Here is a 15734-nt window from a genome sequence, read left to right as displayed (position 1 = left end):
CATGTACCGAAATAAACGCATTGATATGGTGAGAAGTTTCCGCGTTCCCTTCACTCGGACGCTGATGCTTCTGCCTCTGACTCCTCCACCTCCGCATCGCTAACCACATCACTCAACACATCGCTCTCCGCGTCACTCAGTCCGCTACTCATTGCATCACTCTCATACTCATCCACAACCTTCTTCTTGCCCTTGGCCTTCTTTGCGCTACCTCCCTTAACAGGACTACCACCACCCTCCTTCCTCCCACCAGTCCTCTGTACAAGATGATCAATCGGACACCCCTCATCCCATCCTTCACTGCTCTCTCCCGTTATCGCGCGACACCTCGGACAGCTCTTTCCGTGTTTGATGAGCAATTGGTGAAGCGGGTATTTGAGGTGATCCGGCACTCTGACTTCGCAGTGCGCGTACGTTGAGTTCCGGTTTGCGCCTGCGAAGGTACCTTTTGCGCCGGGTGCAAGGCCTGTGGGATCGCCTGGGGGAGGTACCCAACCTAGCCATTTACACAGGCGGAAGACGTGGGTGTCTACGGCGAAGGAGGGGCGTTGGAGGCAGAAGAGGAGGACGCAGGATGCGGTTTTGGGGCCGATGCCGGGGTACTTTGTTAGTGCGTTGAAGGCGTCGTCGTTGGAGAGGAGGTGCAGGTGGTCGAGTGAGACGATGTTCTGATCTGCCTTCTCGACCTCTGCGTGTTTCTCGCCTTCGGCCTCGTTCGCGGAGCCAGGGGCTTTGTCTGATGAAGACAACAGCTCGTCGCGTCGCGCTTGGTTCTCTTCCCAGACCATTTGCAGGATCTTCTTGATGTCTTTGCTCTTCACGTCTGCGAGTCCGCCGCTCTTGATCGCCTCGAAGATCTCCTTCTGATCTGCTTGTCGTACTTTGTTCCAATCTACACTGCCTTTGCCAACGCCTTCTTTCAGGATGCCGAACTTCGCGACGAGACCAGCGAATGCGCGAGATGAGTTGGTGCCGGACGTCGCTGCCGATAGACGTGTTCGAATGAGGGCATCGAGGACGGATGGCACTTCTCCACAACCGGAAACTTCAAGAGAGGGCGCGGGAATGGTCTTGGGGGCTTCGACCTTGCCGTGGACTTTGGAAAGGAGACGCGTCACCTCTTCGCATTCTTCGGCCGTAGGATGAGGGTAGTTTGGATATGGTGTCTGGCCTGGAGTGAGGCCATAGCCCCCTGTCTTGGCCTTGCTCTTTTTCTTGGGTGACGCGTCGGTGGTGGTAGTCGCTTTGGCAACGAGGTCCCCGACTTCCTCTTTCTTCGGTTTCGCTGTCTTTGCAGACCTCCTAGGCTTCTTGGCTGAGGGCTTACTCTCTTCCTCCTCGCTCTTGACTGGGAGGGAAGGAATAGCACCAAGATTGTGTGGGAGTTCGTTGATATCCTCCTGTTTCACGGCCGACTTCTTTGCGCGTTTGGTGCTCTTTGGTGTGACGGGCGCTTTCTTGGAAGTCGCGTCTGGCGACTCTTCGACCTTGACTGCTTTCCTCTTTCGTCCATTGCGCGCCTCTGGGGTAGTCGGTGGACTCGACAATTGTACTGGTTCTTGGCCAATGGATGGCGCTTGCACGGCATCAGCCCTGGCGGAGCTCCTGGTTGCTCGTGCCATGCTTGGTATAGTGGAGATGGCAAGTCGATTCGATGAGATCGTCAACGGGCTTGGGCGCAATGCCAGCAGTCGCTTATAAGGAAGTTTGAATGCAATGGTGAGGAGACGTGCTAGGCAAACGAATTGGAGACGGGTAATAGAAAAGGATAACTTGAGGTATCTCGTGAGCTACAAACCTCGACAGGTGAAGGGTGAGTGGCCGGAAAGGGGAAACTACGCGTGAATGGTGAAGGCAGGTATCATGACGTCGATGACGATGATTGGAGCTTTGGCCCTTGTCCCTGCCTTAGCGCGCATGACGAGGACGCGCCGAGGTCCACTTTGTCGGGAGTCCGTCACCTCTGATCAGAGCTACCCCACGTCTATCGATACTATCGATACCTCTTGAACGCGTTCAGACCAAGCTCATCATGGCTCACAAGGCGCCGTTGGTTGTTCCCGCGCTCAAGCGACACACGGCCACTGTTATCGTGGCGCATGGACTGGGTGACAGCGGGGCTGGCTGGTAAGGAGACTCAATGTTATGCATGTGTTTATCTAACCATCGTAGGATATTCCTCGCGGAAAACTGGCGCAGACGTAGCAAGTTCGAGGAAGTCTCCTTCATCTTCCCCAATGCGCCCAACATCCCGATCACGCTGGTTCGTTGACCAAGTCCGACGCAAGCACACGGCATATCGCTGATACGCGACACAGAACATGGGCATGAGCATGCCAGGATGGTACGACATCAAGTCGCTCAGCACGCTAGACGACCGCGACGAAGACGAAAAGGGCATCGTCGAGTCCCAGAAATACTTCCACTCCCTTATCGACCAAGAGGTCGCAAAGGGCATACCCGCCAATCGCGTAGTCGTTGGAGGCTTCTCGCAAGGAGGCGCCATGTCACTGCTGTCCGGTGTGACGTACAAGGAGCAGCTTGGAGGTATCTTTGGCCTGAGCTGCTACCTCCTGCTGCAGAAGAAGATCAAGGACATGATCCCGACCGAGAACCCCAACCAGAAGACGCCCATCTTCATGGGCCACGGCGACGCTGACCAAGTAGTCGCGCACAAGTGGGGCAAGCTGAGCGCAGAAGAGCTCGAGAAGCACGGTTTCAAGGTCGACTTTAGGACTTACAAGTACGTCAGCTGTATGGGGTGATGAGAAGATTACTGACAATGCGCAGGAACTTGGTGCATTCCGCCGACCCAGATGAGATCGATCACCTCGAGTCCTACCTCAACCAGCAAATACCTGCTCTAGGCGACAAGTCAGAGCTCTGACTCTCTCACTCGACCCCGATCGTGTCGACTGAAGCGACGACAGCCCTGGTGCTTGTAATTACACTTGCCATTGCTTGGTTTGCGTGGTATAAGCGTGATGCTGTACTAAAGCCGCATGATGAGACGGAGTGGCATGGAGATTATTAGGTTGCTACAATGTTTGGAGACATACAGTAGAATGACTTGACATAATGTTTACACGAACTGTAGCATTTCTTCATGTTCTGGCTTTATAGTTGCGTTGATCAGACTGCTTCATAGGCCCAGCTCTAGCCGTATGCTCATGTCTGCCACTTCGTTATGACCTTGACGTAACCCCGTATCATAGACCAAATACCAAATACATTTACCCCGCCTTCATCTCTTCATATCAGTCATACTCTTCGTTTGTCCCGCTAGCCTCATGTTCGTTGGTGATGGGTGGGGCGACGAACAAATTTTGCAAACCTCACCACCACAACCCCAATCACTAACAATCTATCTGTTCTAACTCATCAGTCTTCCATCAATTTCCGATATGGTCTAGTGGCTAGGATTTGCCGCTCTCATCTCGCAGAGTCAGTTCACTGTACAGTGCCGGCAAGGCCCGGGTTCGGTAAGTTCGCATCGCAGCAACATGACTTCGAAGCATGGTTCTAACAATTAATCAGATTCCCGGTGTCGGAAAATTCCTTCTTTTTGCTGAATCTTGGGTAAAGAGGGAGGGGTGTTGAGGCATGGCATGAGGGGCCAAGGTGGAGATGCTGGGTTGAGTTCTTGGATGGGCATGTGCGCTGGAATGTACCGCCGTCGAAGAACTTTAAAAGCATAAGGCCGCGTGTAAGAAGGTGAGATTCATTTTGTTTTGTATTGCACTGAGCGGAGGGATTTGGTATCACGAATGCGGTGTGCAAGTAGGTTTTATTGCTGGAGATACTTGCAGACCTCTGCCTGTATACATCCGTGATGTGGTGCTTACCGCATCTAAGAGATGCGGCTCTGTGCCTCGGCTACGATGCTCCTACCACAATATTACAGTACCGCGACTTCAATCCATCATCCCACTTTTGTCGTGACACTGCATCTCGTGCGCTCCTGCCGCGCGTATTCAATGACGCGCGCACTTTCCAGTCCATCTAAGGAGACTACCAAGCATCGCATTGCTCACCTAAGCCCAGCAACTCTGCTTTTTCTTCATGCCGAGCTTCTGCAACTCCATCTCGATGCGGCCTCCTATCGATAGCTATATTTGGAGCTCGCTACCAGCTACACTCGGCCAACGTCCCAGTCAGGCGTCCAACAACGTCACAAAATGCCAACGGGTTGCACGGGCTGGGCCATTCGTACGGACTGTCCAACATTACAGCTGGGACTCGCCTGCCTGCTAAGCTCACGCCTCAAAGCTTTGTACCACTGCAGAGGAAGGAGAGTCAGGGGTTGCGTCGAGTCCGGCCCAGCTAGTCAGCAATTAGCGAGATGCTTGATTCCTTAGGGCTGATCCCCTCGACTGTTCCCACTCGTCGCAAATCTTCCCAACCCGCCGTCTGGTTCGCATAGAAAGTAACTCTTTTTCGCGTTCAACGGTTAACGAGAATTGGGTTTCCATGACGCTGTCGTTCGGCGACGATCCAGTAGATCTTCCGCGACATAACGATCAACAAGCGAACCCGCAATCACGATGTAATCACCTTAAACCTCGTGTGAGTGAGATGCCGGCCTTCCCGATCAGTCTGGCCGAAACTTGCCATTGGTAAATTTCCGAACCTGCACGCTTTGGGGAGACGTCGCATCCGTGCGTTCAGGCACGAGCGGCCGTATTTGACATGCGCCTCAGCGCTGGCGGTCTCGTAGCGCGGGCCTAGGGCTTGCGGACAGCGTCAGTCCATGTGGAGATGTACGAGCGCGGTAGGGCGGGCGGTGTTTATTGGGTGCGTGGGCCATGGGTCAATACGAGAGGGGCTGTTGTTAAAGAGCTGAGCTCGCTGCTATCTGTGGGTTTCGTTTCTTCACTATCTATCGTCAAGGTCGTTTGTCTATTTCACGCATCTTTTCGTCGACTCTTTATCGTTTCGACAGTCCACTCGCTTTCTACACGTCAATTATTTCGACATAGAATAATCTTAATCAAGATGCGCTTCTCAGCTTTCGCCATCCTCTCGCTGGTCTCGGTTGCCTTTGCTGGTAACTGCGGACCTCAGAATGGAAACGCCAAGTGCGCTGCCAACGAGTGCTGTAAGTCTACAATACCCTCGTATCTCTGAATTCTTACTAATAATGCATCACAGGCTCCCAGTACGGCTGGTGCGGAACCACCCCCGCCCACTGCGACGCAAAGAACTGCATGCACCCCTTCTCCGGCGCCTCCTCATCCTGCAAGCCCACCCCAACCACGATGAAGACCTCCGCAACCAAGCAAGCCACCTCGCCCGCAACCACCTTCCCCACCGCCGTCCCCGAGATCGACGTCTGCGGCCACGCCCAAGGCGGCGTCACCTGCCCCGGCGCCGGCGCAAACGGCTTCTTCTACCGCTGCTGCTCGTCCGCCGGCCACTGCGGCCCCAAGAACGATATTCAAGACCAGAACCTCTACTGCGGCGACGGCTGCCAGGCTGGCTTCGGAAAGTGCGACAACCAGAAGGCGCCTGCTGAGCCTACTGCGCCCAAGGGTACTTCGGGTGAGGGAGAGACGTGCGGTCCTATTGTCAACAAGAAGTGTGGTAACAACCTCTGCTGCTCGGGATCTAACTTCTGTGGCTCCGGTGAGGACTTCTGCGGAAAGGCCAACTGGTGCCAGAGTAAGTGGGGAAGGTGCAACTAAGATGTTGGATATCAACATGGGTTGGAGTAGAGAAGTTGGGCGTAGAATAGAGTTACGAGTACAAGAGTCTCTGGGACAATAAAAAGACATGAGAACGAAAGATCATTCGCATATGTGAACATTACGTTGCCGTCTTTTCACAAACGGATCCTCCCTCAACGCTATGCTAGGCGCGGAAGAAGTTCACCAACCCCCTTTACATGATGCTAGAGATAGTCAAGATGAAGGAGTTCGATTGCTGGTGGGCAAGGTTCAATGGACTCGCGTGCTCTTACTGATAAACAGCTGCTAGAGTTAGGCAAGGTCAGAAGATGAACGCGTGAGAGGATATCGTGCTGATAAAGCGGATATGGCTTCTTTACCAAGCAGGCTACAATCGAGCGTTTTTCCACGCGAGGGACCAGATTGATAACGTATTCGGGATTGCGCCGCTGTTGTGTCAGTGGTAAGTACATCCTCGTATTCTGATGACAGGATGAGGAAGTTATTTACCGGATGTTCGACACGAAGGCTTCCTAGACTAGACATCGAAGTAATCGCAATCTTCTACCGCGATATGCCACCACCGTCCTCAGAAGCTACATACATAGGCGACGCATACCTCGCCTGTAGTTATGCCTAGCTCATAGAAAGCAAATACGCATGTCGTCTTCAGTGCGGAAACTTACTGTGTTTTGAATGTCCGACGCAACATGTGCACTCCAGCGCTGGTACATATTGCCAACCCATACTCCATAGGGCTTGGTGGAAGCGTGAGAGGGATGTTTGATTTGATCCTTGAGGTGTCTACCTGGGCACTGTCTCATGCGCTCTGAGCTTTGTGGCAGCTTCTAGACATGACTAATGAGATACGATGGCATCAATGCGTTTACAGTTCTCATGAGAAATAAGACGTAATATGTAGACTTCGAAAGTAAGATTACCTGGGTAGTGAAGCAGACGCGAAAGAAGTGGATATGGCAGTATCTTGTGCATGACTTATTCCTCCTAGCTAACACCACACGTACTCAGCACCGACATCTCTTTCATAGAACGCTCTAGCATATGGCATCGATCCAAGGAATCATGTGAGATTCTCACGAAGAGAACGTGACAAGGCGGTAACGTTGGCGGTTGAACTGCGGCTGAGGCGGATGACGTTAGCGCCTCCTCGGGGCGAACAGCAACAAAGCCGAGAACGTGTCATAGCGCGGCTTTCACATGATGGCAGCGCACGCACGCTTCCTCCACAAACCTGTCACATGCTCGACGCTCACCCAACCACACAGCCTCAAACCAGCTAATGCGCCGCCGCTTGTCGACGGGCTGAACGGCTATTCCTGTAGTCATGGACAAACCACGCAGGACGGCTGACCTGGCCTTCCCCCATTTCCACGCCTTTCCCCGTTACCCCAGACGGATCCACACCGGGTTTGACATTGCGACGTGACATTCACATGCTTACGAATTACAACACACGCATTACCGACATCGTAAGCCCGGCGACACCACGTGGAGACCCGACTTGACGCCTTTCATGACGCACAAAAGACCTGCGACTGTATTCACTGGGTTCGATATAGCTGTTTGTGCTGGGAGAGAGGTACAGTCATGATAGACCATGTATTGGGACGGCCGTCGGTACAGTTCAGGAAGATACAAGTACTGGCTGTAGTATCCTTTTGGTCCTTCTACCTCTACAGGTAAGCCTACGCAAACATCCTCAAACCAACCATTGTATACTAACAACCACACAGAGGGGACCGCCATGGTCCACCGATCCTCCGCCGCGTATCCGCCCTCCTCTCCAAGAAACTCACCGTCTGGCAATCCGTCCTCATAACACTGCTGTACCTCTACGTCGCCCGCAACTTCGGCAAGCTCGTTGGCCTTGAGTGTCCCGAGCCACTCGCAAGCCTGTACTCGCGTTCATACTTCCGTGCGACATGGGTTACGACCGCACTGGACGCAGGCTTCTGGTCTGCTATGCGAATAAAACGGAAAGGAGTGAGGGATTTACTGTCGATTGTCTTCAGCATATACTACATGATCTGTGCTGAGCAGGCGGATGAGAAAGTCAGGAAGATCAGAGCGACGCTCACAGTGGACCATCTACGCGTGGCATGGAACAAAGGAACGACACCGTATCTGGGTGCGCTGACGAGCATGATGCGGCCGAGGTTGATGGTTTATCCGCCGCGCCAGATTCGCATACCACGACCGAGAGCTAGTTCGTACAGAGAGCCAGTAACAGGTTGGCTGTACTTCAACGGACCGCGGAGTGCATTGAAGAAGCAAGACAAAGTTGTCTTGGATATCCCCGGGGGTGGTTTTGTTGCTATGAACCCAAGGAATCACGATGATAAGCTCATGGGCTGGGCTGGCAAGACGGGACTGCCTGTTCTCAGTCTGGACTACAAGAAGGCGCCTGAACATCCGTATCCATATGCGCTCAACGAATGCTACGACGTCTACCACATGATCATCGCGTCGAGAGGAACTTGCATGGGCCTGTCAGGAGAAGCAGAGCCCAAGGTGGTAGTCTCAGGCGATTCAGCTGGTGGGAACTTGGCTGTGGCCATGATACTCATGATTCTTCAGAGTGGTTCCACCGAGACACGAAGATGGCAGGGCGAATCCCCTATACCACCTCCCATCGGCGTGGTGCTGATCTACCCAGCGCTCGACATGAACATTGGCAATTGGATGACGGACGAGCAAATGGCCCTCATCCGCGACCGACGCGTGAGAAAGACAAATCGACCTATCTTACGGCATAAGAGCGACGACTACCGACAACTCGCACCGAACACACCGTATGGCTCTGATGATTCGGATAGTGAGGACGAGCGCACCAAAGTAAGCATGGTCAATGGATCTATGCCCAAAACCAACGACGGCGACATTACGTCTCCCCAGACCATGATCAAACTCTCCGCCGCACACACAGGCCAGGATAGCAGTACCGCAACTTTCCAGCAACCTCTCAGCCAGAAATCAAGTCTCCCACCAACACCTCTCGCGACTCAACCTCCCACCCCGGGTGCCGCTGCCCTCCCTGCACCACCCGCCACAGCCATCAAAACCCGCCTCGCAATGTCCAGCATGATATCCTACTTCAACGACCGCATTCTCACCCCCGAAATGATGCGCGCCATGATCATCCTCTACATCGGCCCGCACCACCGTCCAGATTTCAGCACCGACTACCTCCTGTCCCCGCTCCTAGCACCAGAATCTCTCCTAGCGAAGTTCCCACGCACATGGATGTTGACAGGCGAGCGCGACCCCCTGGTCGATGACACTGTCATTTTCGCAGGCAGATTACGTCAGGCGAAACGCGCAGAATGGGTTGCAGCGAAAGAGTTGGGTCTAGATTGGGCACGAGGCAGTTTCAACGAGGAGGATAGCGTCGTGGTCGATCTCGTCCCCGGTATAAGCCACGGTTTCCTCCAATTCGTCGGCGTATTCCCCGAAGGCTGGAAGTATATTTTCAAATGCGGAAAATGGATTACCGAGGCTTTTGAAGAAACGGACTCAAGAAGATATGGGTACGATGCCGAGACACCGGGGTACACGCCTGCCGCGGGCACGGCTACAAGGAGAAGAGAGGGAGGCGATTACTTCGGTACAATAGGCCTTGCGGATGCTATTGATGGTCTTACGAGTCCGAGGTTTAGCCGCAGGAGACATCATAGGAGGTCTGGCACGGCGAGTTCGGCTGATGAGGATAGACCCTTGGAGATGACGGTGCTGGGGAAGGGGAAGAGGAGTCCGCAGAAGGATGGGGGTGAAGGTGTGGCTGGTGGGAGAGGGGCTGGAAGGGAGAGGGGTAGGATGAAGAGTGATAGGGGGAGGAGGAAGAGTTTGGTTAGTTTGGCGAGTGAGGATGATTTGTTGGGGAGGAGGATGAAGAGTTTGACGGGGGCGTTGGGGGGTGATGGGGGGATTTGATGAGTGTGTCGATGGGTTAGCGAGCATATATATGGTATTTACATGTTTAGTTCTTGAATAGAGAGGTACTTGTTTCAAGGGTGGGTTTGGTATTCGTGGATTTCGTGGTCTGCTAACTCATGACAAGGACATCGAAACATCCGAGGTGGTGGGTCAAGACGGGGACATCAATATCAAAGATATGCGGTATACTGTTTGCAGACAGGTACCCGATCATCCTGGAACGATGTCCTGCGCTGAGATATCAATCCGCCGTGCACAGTCTTGCTGTGCCGCAATCACGATAACACCGGTGATTCGTCGACAAGTCACACAAGCGCTATGAAAGGACCGATCCTTGCTCCGTCACGCGCATTTCGCTGCGGGTTCGTGTATCTCTGGCCTATCGTAAAGCTGAACAGTTCCAAGCTCATACACTGGAATATCTCAAGGTTTTCTACCCTGGCAGCATTTTTTCGGGATGACTTGTCTTGCTGCAAGGGACCGCCGTCACAGTACGACTAATACGACCTTAGCTTTGTACCTCACCATTCGGCCTGGTAACTCGCGTTCGGTCCTGGTTCCCTTACACCGACCAGCTGAGAGCCCCTTTTATTCATCTACGCCATCATGCCGACAGATTGCGTGTCCTCAAGCTCTACGCGGTCGCTTCAGCTTGAACCGAAGGGCGACCGTATTTCTAAGCGACAAGTCGACTCGATTATCTCTCAGATAACATCTGAAGTTGGCGGTGTACCATCCGATACCCCAGAATACGTGGACACATCAGTATTTACAGCACCCCCCGCGGCTCTATCGACGCAGGTAATCGTCTCCACGGTGACGCCGACTGCTTACGGTGGAATACCTGATGTCGTTACAGTCATCAAAACTTTTACACCTTCAGAAACCCCTCTCCCATCCGAAACTGGGTCGACTGCTTCTTCGGTAGCTTCTGAGCTGGTACCTCCCAGCTCAACCGCAAGCTCGCCGATCTCGAGCACGGAAAGCAGCGACGGCGCGTCAGCCACACAGTCATCAGACGGCAATGAGCCGACAGCGGCGTCACAGGACAACGGCAGCGGTAGTTCAGGGCTAGGAGGCGGCGCAATCGCTGGAATAGCTATTGCAGCTGTCCTCGTTATCGCGGTCATCGGTGGCTGGTTCTTCTGGCGGCGGAGGAAACGCATAAGAGCGAAGCCTACAAGCACTGAAATTACTGCGCACATCGCAGGAAACGGAGACGGAGCCGGAGAAAGAGGCATACCAGAGCTCGATACAAAAGAGCGGCCGCAAGAAATGCCGGGAAGTCATCAAGTACAATCACAAGAGCTGGATCCCACGCAGTACACCAAATACGCGATGAATGGATCTCATGAGCTCAAGACCGAGCCTGAGTCGGCTGAGCTGTTGAACGGCCCGGACGAACATACAGCGCCAGTGCCTTATCACGTTCAGCAAACACCCGCTGATGAAACAACGGAGATTAGGGACACGACTGAGGCAACGAGTGATTCGTTGTCATCTAACGTTGAAGCGCAACGGCGAAGAGAGATGGAATGGCTAGAAATGGAGGGGGAAAGGATACGGAAGCGGCGCGAATTACTTGCGGCGCAAGGAAGTGCGAAGAGTTGATCGTACCGGCACGGCAAAACCTTTACTTTCCCGATTTCGAAAGAAACTCGAGCATAAAGCAGAATCATAAGGATGTCTTTCTATATGCCAAGACCAGAGAGTCTCATCCATTACAATCTGCCGAAGCCTCTGACCGGGTCAACAGCAACCAACACATTCCTGCGACCCAAACTGCGACCTCTATACCCACCACTCTACCACATGCATTGGAATGACGATACAACCTTGACCGTACCGGTACACAGCATGTTCTCGTCGAATGAGAAGTTGGTCCTTCATGCACAGCCTTGCTCGCTTGACTGTGCCGCAAACACCATCTCCGCGTTTGATTCGACGGAACGTCACAAGACCTGTGTGGAAGGGCCGATGCATGACTTTCAACGTGTAGGTAGGTGGGTACCTTTGTATCTTTGACCTATCGCATAGAGGGCATGCTCGTGGCGATGTGCAGCAGTGTGTGGAGGTACCCCGCCCGCCTGCGATGATGTATACATGCTAGGAAGTCCTGCTAGACACGGGTTTATCTGCCCCTCTGCCTTGACATTTGTACGAGGTTGTGCTTCGATATCTCACATCAGGCTACATACACCTACCCAGCTCTTTGCCGTCGCACGCACTATCCCGCAATGTCCGACTCACCAACTAACACATACGCCTGGTACGTCGAGGAGTGGTATTCTGCCACTGGGGGCTACCTAACTACCATATATCTCTCAGACAGCGCAGACGATTGGTCAACCACTCTGAACGCGATAGTCGCAACAAACTCGCCGCGCGGTGTCAGGCTGCCCGGAGATACGCACTTTGCAACGGTTGGAGAAACCCACGTTTTCAATGGTATTGAGATTTCGGTTACGACAGATCCGGATCAGATATACCTTCGCCGCAGTCCGATCACGTCAGAGTCAAGCGTTGTGGAACAAACGTTGATACCACCGGCAGAAATTCCAAGACCAACTTCCACTAGCTCAGGCAGCTCAAGCTCAGAGAGTAGCGCGAGTGAAATACAGTCTGGAGGTAGCAGTCAATCTACCGCAACCGCATCCGCCAACGAAAGCAGCAGCCCAAGTCTAGGAGGCGGTGCGATCGCCGGAATAGCTATCGGCGGCATACTCGTCCTTGCTCTCATAATCGGAGGATGGTTTTTCTGGCGACGAAGACAACGTTCGAAAGCAAAGACTTCAGGTTCGGGCGACGATGAACAGGGCACGAGAGTCGTAAGCACTGGAGGGCCACCGCCACAGTACTCTCCGCCGGAGAAACAACCATATATTCCAGATCATCATCAGGAAATGCCGGGCGATATAGTCATGCCAGCGCAAGAGTTGGATCCAATTCAGTCCGCCAAATATGCGACGCATGCAGCACGGCATTCTACGAGTAAAGCAGCGTATCAGTATGAGCCGGCGTATGAGCTTCATCCTGATGGTAGACCAGCGGAATTATCGCACGGCGGGGAGGAACAAATCTCGGCAGTACACACTCACAGGCCTCAAACACCAGTAAACCAGACCGACGCTGGTGGAGAAGCTGGAGAAAGGAGTGCTGCGGTGTCACCGAATGTAGAGGCACAGAGACGACGTGAAATGGAGTGGTTAGATATGGAGGAGGAGAGGATACGGAAGAAGAGGGAGACGCTTTCTATGCAAGCGAGCGGGAAGAGTCCATAACGTCTTTGTGATTTTGATGGCACTTGTTTAGCACACTCCATTCTAATATAATTTCTAGTTCGAACAATTGAAGCGCAGGATTGTGAGGCACGGGCGACACGCACTAGGCCCAAAGCATCGAACGTCATGTGTGATGTTGGCCGCATGTTCGGCCTGAAGGACATCGAATCAGTGCGCAGCCGCATATGGAGAATTGGGGGCCAGAAAAAGCTGATTGGACAACGCGATCATGGAACTGGCTGCGGCACGGTGACCTCTACAAACAGTTGCCATGAATTGTTGAAGAGCAACAAGCGCATCTAGCGCCGAAAGCTACCTGCTTCTACTGTACAGCCCTTCTCTATTACAACCGTAAAGTATGGCTGACATCTAGTCCATATGTTGTGTACAGCAAGCTGCATTCTTGCCCGTTGGTTCAATTACATAGAGTTGGAGGACGAGACTGTCCAGCGAATGAACGGCATGCGCAGTCAGTATCGCATATTACCAGTGCTCAGAAGAGTAACGGCTTAGCTAGATTCGGCGCTCAAATCTATCCCTGGACCTGGGTTTAGACCGATGAGTTCAACCACGCCACAATAGAACAATCCAAGCCTCGTTCAGGCTGTATACAGGTACGCTGAGGCCCTGATAAGGGAATATATCCTAGATGGTCCTACATCAAAGCAAAGACCTGCTTTGTTACTGTATATTTCCACTTTTAGAGTCTTCAACTCGTGCAGTCGCACGTTAATTGAAGTATATTGTTTGAGCAGCGTCTCGGTAGCAACAGCCAGAATACTGCAGACACGTTGACCATGTCTACATCAGCATGGCAAACCGCACGGATCAACACCAACACTGACGATCCGTATACGACGACTCTGCGCAAAGACGATATCCCGCTAGCAACAATCACAGTACACATAACACCAACGCTTGAACTTCGGTTCCCAGAAGCCCCACCGCTACAAACAAGCTCCACCATGACATCAGGTCTTATTTACATCTCCCTCCGAGGCGAAGACGATGGAATGGCGATTCTGTACTCGACTCGTACGGACTTTTCATACTCACGAAGTTTAGCATTGGCAAAGTCGAAATCACTGAGCCTGCCATCTTCAACGAGAACTGGAGATCCGATCGCGTCCAAGTCGCCTCGTCCTAATCGAACCTCACGCCGTAAACATACCTCAAGCGGCACCATTGCCGGTATAGCAGTAGGAGGTGTACTCCTCCTCGTGTTCATCATAGGTGGCTGGGCCTTCTGGCGTCGGAAAAGACGCGCAAAGTCTGCTACAAGCAAGAACGCGCCTGAGTCCGAAGGGCAAGTGGCACGAGATGATGAGAAGATACTCCCCGATAAGCCCATAGCCGGCGCGCATCCGGAGTTGTCTGGCGACAGCCAAGTGCAAGAGCCTCTTCCTTCGCACTCATCCAAATGGGTGGCGCATGAGCTTAAATCTGATGATATACCGGGAGAACTACCGCATGCCGTAGTGGGTAGAACGAACGACGATGGGAAAATGAGGGTGTCAGCTGCGGCCGCGGCAAAAGACGACACCGCCTCGCATGTCTCGGCACATATAGAAGCGCAAAGGAAGAGAGAGGTGTAATGGCTGAAGATGGAACAAGAGAGAACATGGAAAAGACAGGAGACGCTTTTGATGCAAGGGGTGGGAGGGCTGATGAGAGAAGAGAGCATGAATGAATGATGTTGCGAGGTGAGCGAAGGAGATGGACGACATGGTCTATGTCTGGCGCACATCGAGAAAATTTTCAAGGTTTAACAGAGCAGTTATGGAACTGGCAGCGGGACGGTGGTTTGATTTGGAGATGTAGGAATGCTGCGATGTTTGTTGGCGGAGACTGTTGGGCGCAGTTGCCGAGCTTAGCAAATACGGCAGGCAGACTGCGTTGTGCTTGACATTTTCGGGGCTTGATGATGTCCATGTAAGCTGCATTTTCGCCCTGCACGCCACAGCCCGTGACAGTCTCAACATGCCGAATCAACGTTCGCTGAGATTGATGGGGTTGGGGGCGAACAGACCATCTAGCAAATAGACGGCATGCGCAGCCAGTACCACATTTAGCCTACGCTCAGAAGGGTAGCCGCTAAACTACATACGGCACGCAATCTATAAATCGATGGTTCCAACTGTTGTGCGCTGACAGCCCCATTCAGGCCTGTCTCAGGCATATATCCTAGACCGCTGTGCATGATATCAAAGCAGATGATTTCCCGTTGCTTCCTACCTTTATGTTTCGATCCTCATATCTAAACTCGCACATTCGTGGACTTATCTCATTCTGTCACAAGGGCAGCGACCATTTACCGTAATCGCGATGATACTGCATAACTGCCGATAATGACAGAGCAAGCTTCTGAAACAACATGGGCGACCGAAACACTCGGCAACGGTGTGTTGAACTTTGGACTTCAGCCAGTTGCGTATTCGGTCACTCTGTCCTGGAATGACATACCGTTTACGACCATTACGGTAAACCCGTCACCGTCGCGTCACCTTGAATTATTCTCCAATGATAAGCTTCAACCATCCGTCACGATAACAGAAGGGCAATCAGCTCGAACAGTGAACAAACTCATCCTGTCTCTCCAAACAAGCCCCGAGCAGGCCATCTTGTACACTGTCGACGGAGTGAGTCTGATAAGCTCGTCGACGAGTTCGGCATCCTCGTTGACAAGGCCGGCATCCTCACCAACAAATCGACCCACCACCACTACCAAGCCACCTCGTTCGACCCGAACCTCACGTCCTAAACCTACCCAAAACCGCAATTCCAAGCCAGGCATAGGGAGTGGTGCAATAGCCGGAATAGCGATAGCAGGCAT

The 15734-nt window shown here is 52.8% G+C and overlaps 5 protein-coding genes across 5 annotated transcripts; 4 read left to right on the top strand and 1 right to left on the bottom strand.

The window, feature by feature from the left end:
• Positions 1–50: 50 nt before the first annotated feature.
• J4E88_008018 (uncharacterized protein) lies at positions 51–1622 on the bottom strand (the record flags this gene model as incomplete). The annotated part of the gene is made up of 1 exon (XM_049401632.1): positions 51–1622. The coding sequence occupies one exon, from the start codon at positions 1620–1622 to the stop codon at positions 51–53; it is 1572 nt and encodes a 523-aa protein (XP_049252705.1).
• A 410-nt stretch (positions 1623–2032) lies between these two features.
• On the top strand, positions 2033–2887 carry J4E88_008017 (uncharacterized protein; the record flags this gene model as incomplete). The annotated part of the gene is made up of 4 exons (XM_049401631.1): positions 2033–2127; positions 2173–2263; positions 2319–2743; positions 2791–2887. 4 exons carry the CDS (start codon positions 2033–2035, stop codon positions 2885–2887), a joined length of 708 nt encoding a protein of 235 aa, XP_049252704.1.
• A 2108-nt stretch (positions 2888–4995) lies between these two features.
• J4E88_008016 (uncharacterized protein) lies at positions 4996–5684 on the top strand (the record flags this gene model as incomplete). The annotated part of the gene is made up of 2 exons (XM_049401630.1): positions 4996–5098; positions 5152–5684. The coding sequence occupies 2 exons, from the start codon at positions 4996–4998 to the stop codon at positions 5682–5684; spliced, it is 636 nt and encodes a 211-aa protein (XP_049252703.1).
• Positions 5685–6817: 1133 nt separating this feature from the next.
• J4E88_008015 (uncharacterized protein) lies at positions 6818–9617 on the top strand (the record flags this gene model as incomplete). The annotated part of the gene is made up of 2 exons (XM_049401629.1): positions 6818–6822; positions 7421–9617. 2 exons carry the CDS (start codon positions 6818–6820, stop codon positions 9615–9617), a joined length of 2202 nt encoding a protein of 733 aa, XP_049252702.1.
• A 609-nt stretch (positions 9618–10226) lies between these two features.
• On the top strand, positions 10227–11231 carry J4E88_008014 (uncharacterized protein; the record flags this gene model as incomplete). The annotated part of the gene is made up of 1 exon (XM_049401628.1): positions 10227–11231. One exon carries the CDS (start codon positions 10227–10229, stop codon positions 11229–11231), a length of 1005 nt encoding a protein of 334 aa, XP_049252701.1.
• Positions 11232–15734: the final 4503 nt, after the last annotated feature.

Source organism: Alternaria novae-zelandiae, assembly GCF_023758075.1.
Source record: "Alternaria novae-zelandiae strain BMP 2774 chromosome Unknown scaffold_17, whole genome shotgun sequence".
Lineage (NCBI taxonomy): Eukaryota > Fungi > Ascomycota > Dothideomycetes > Pleosporales > Pleosporaceae > Alternaria > Alternaria novae-zelandiae.
Note: the sequence above shows the minus strand (reverse complement) of the source record. Positions and strands in the feature narration are given on the sequence as shown.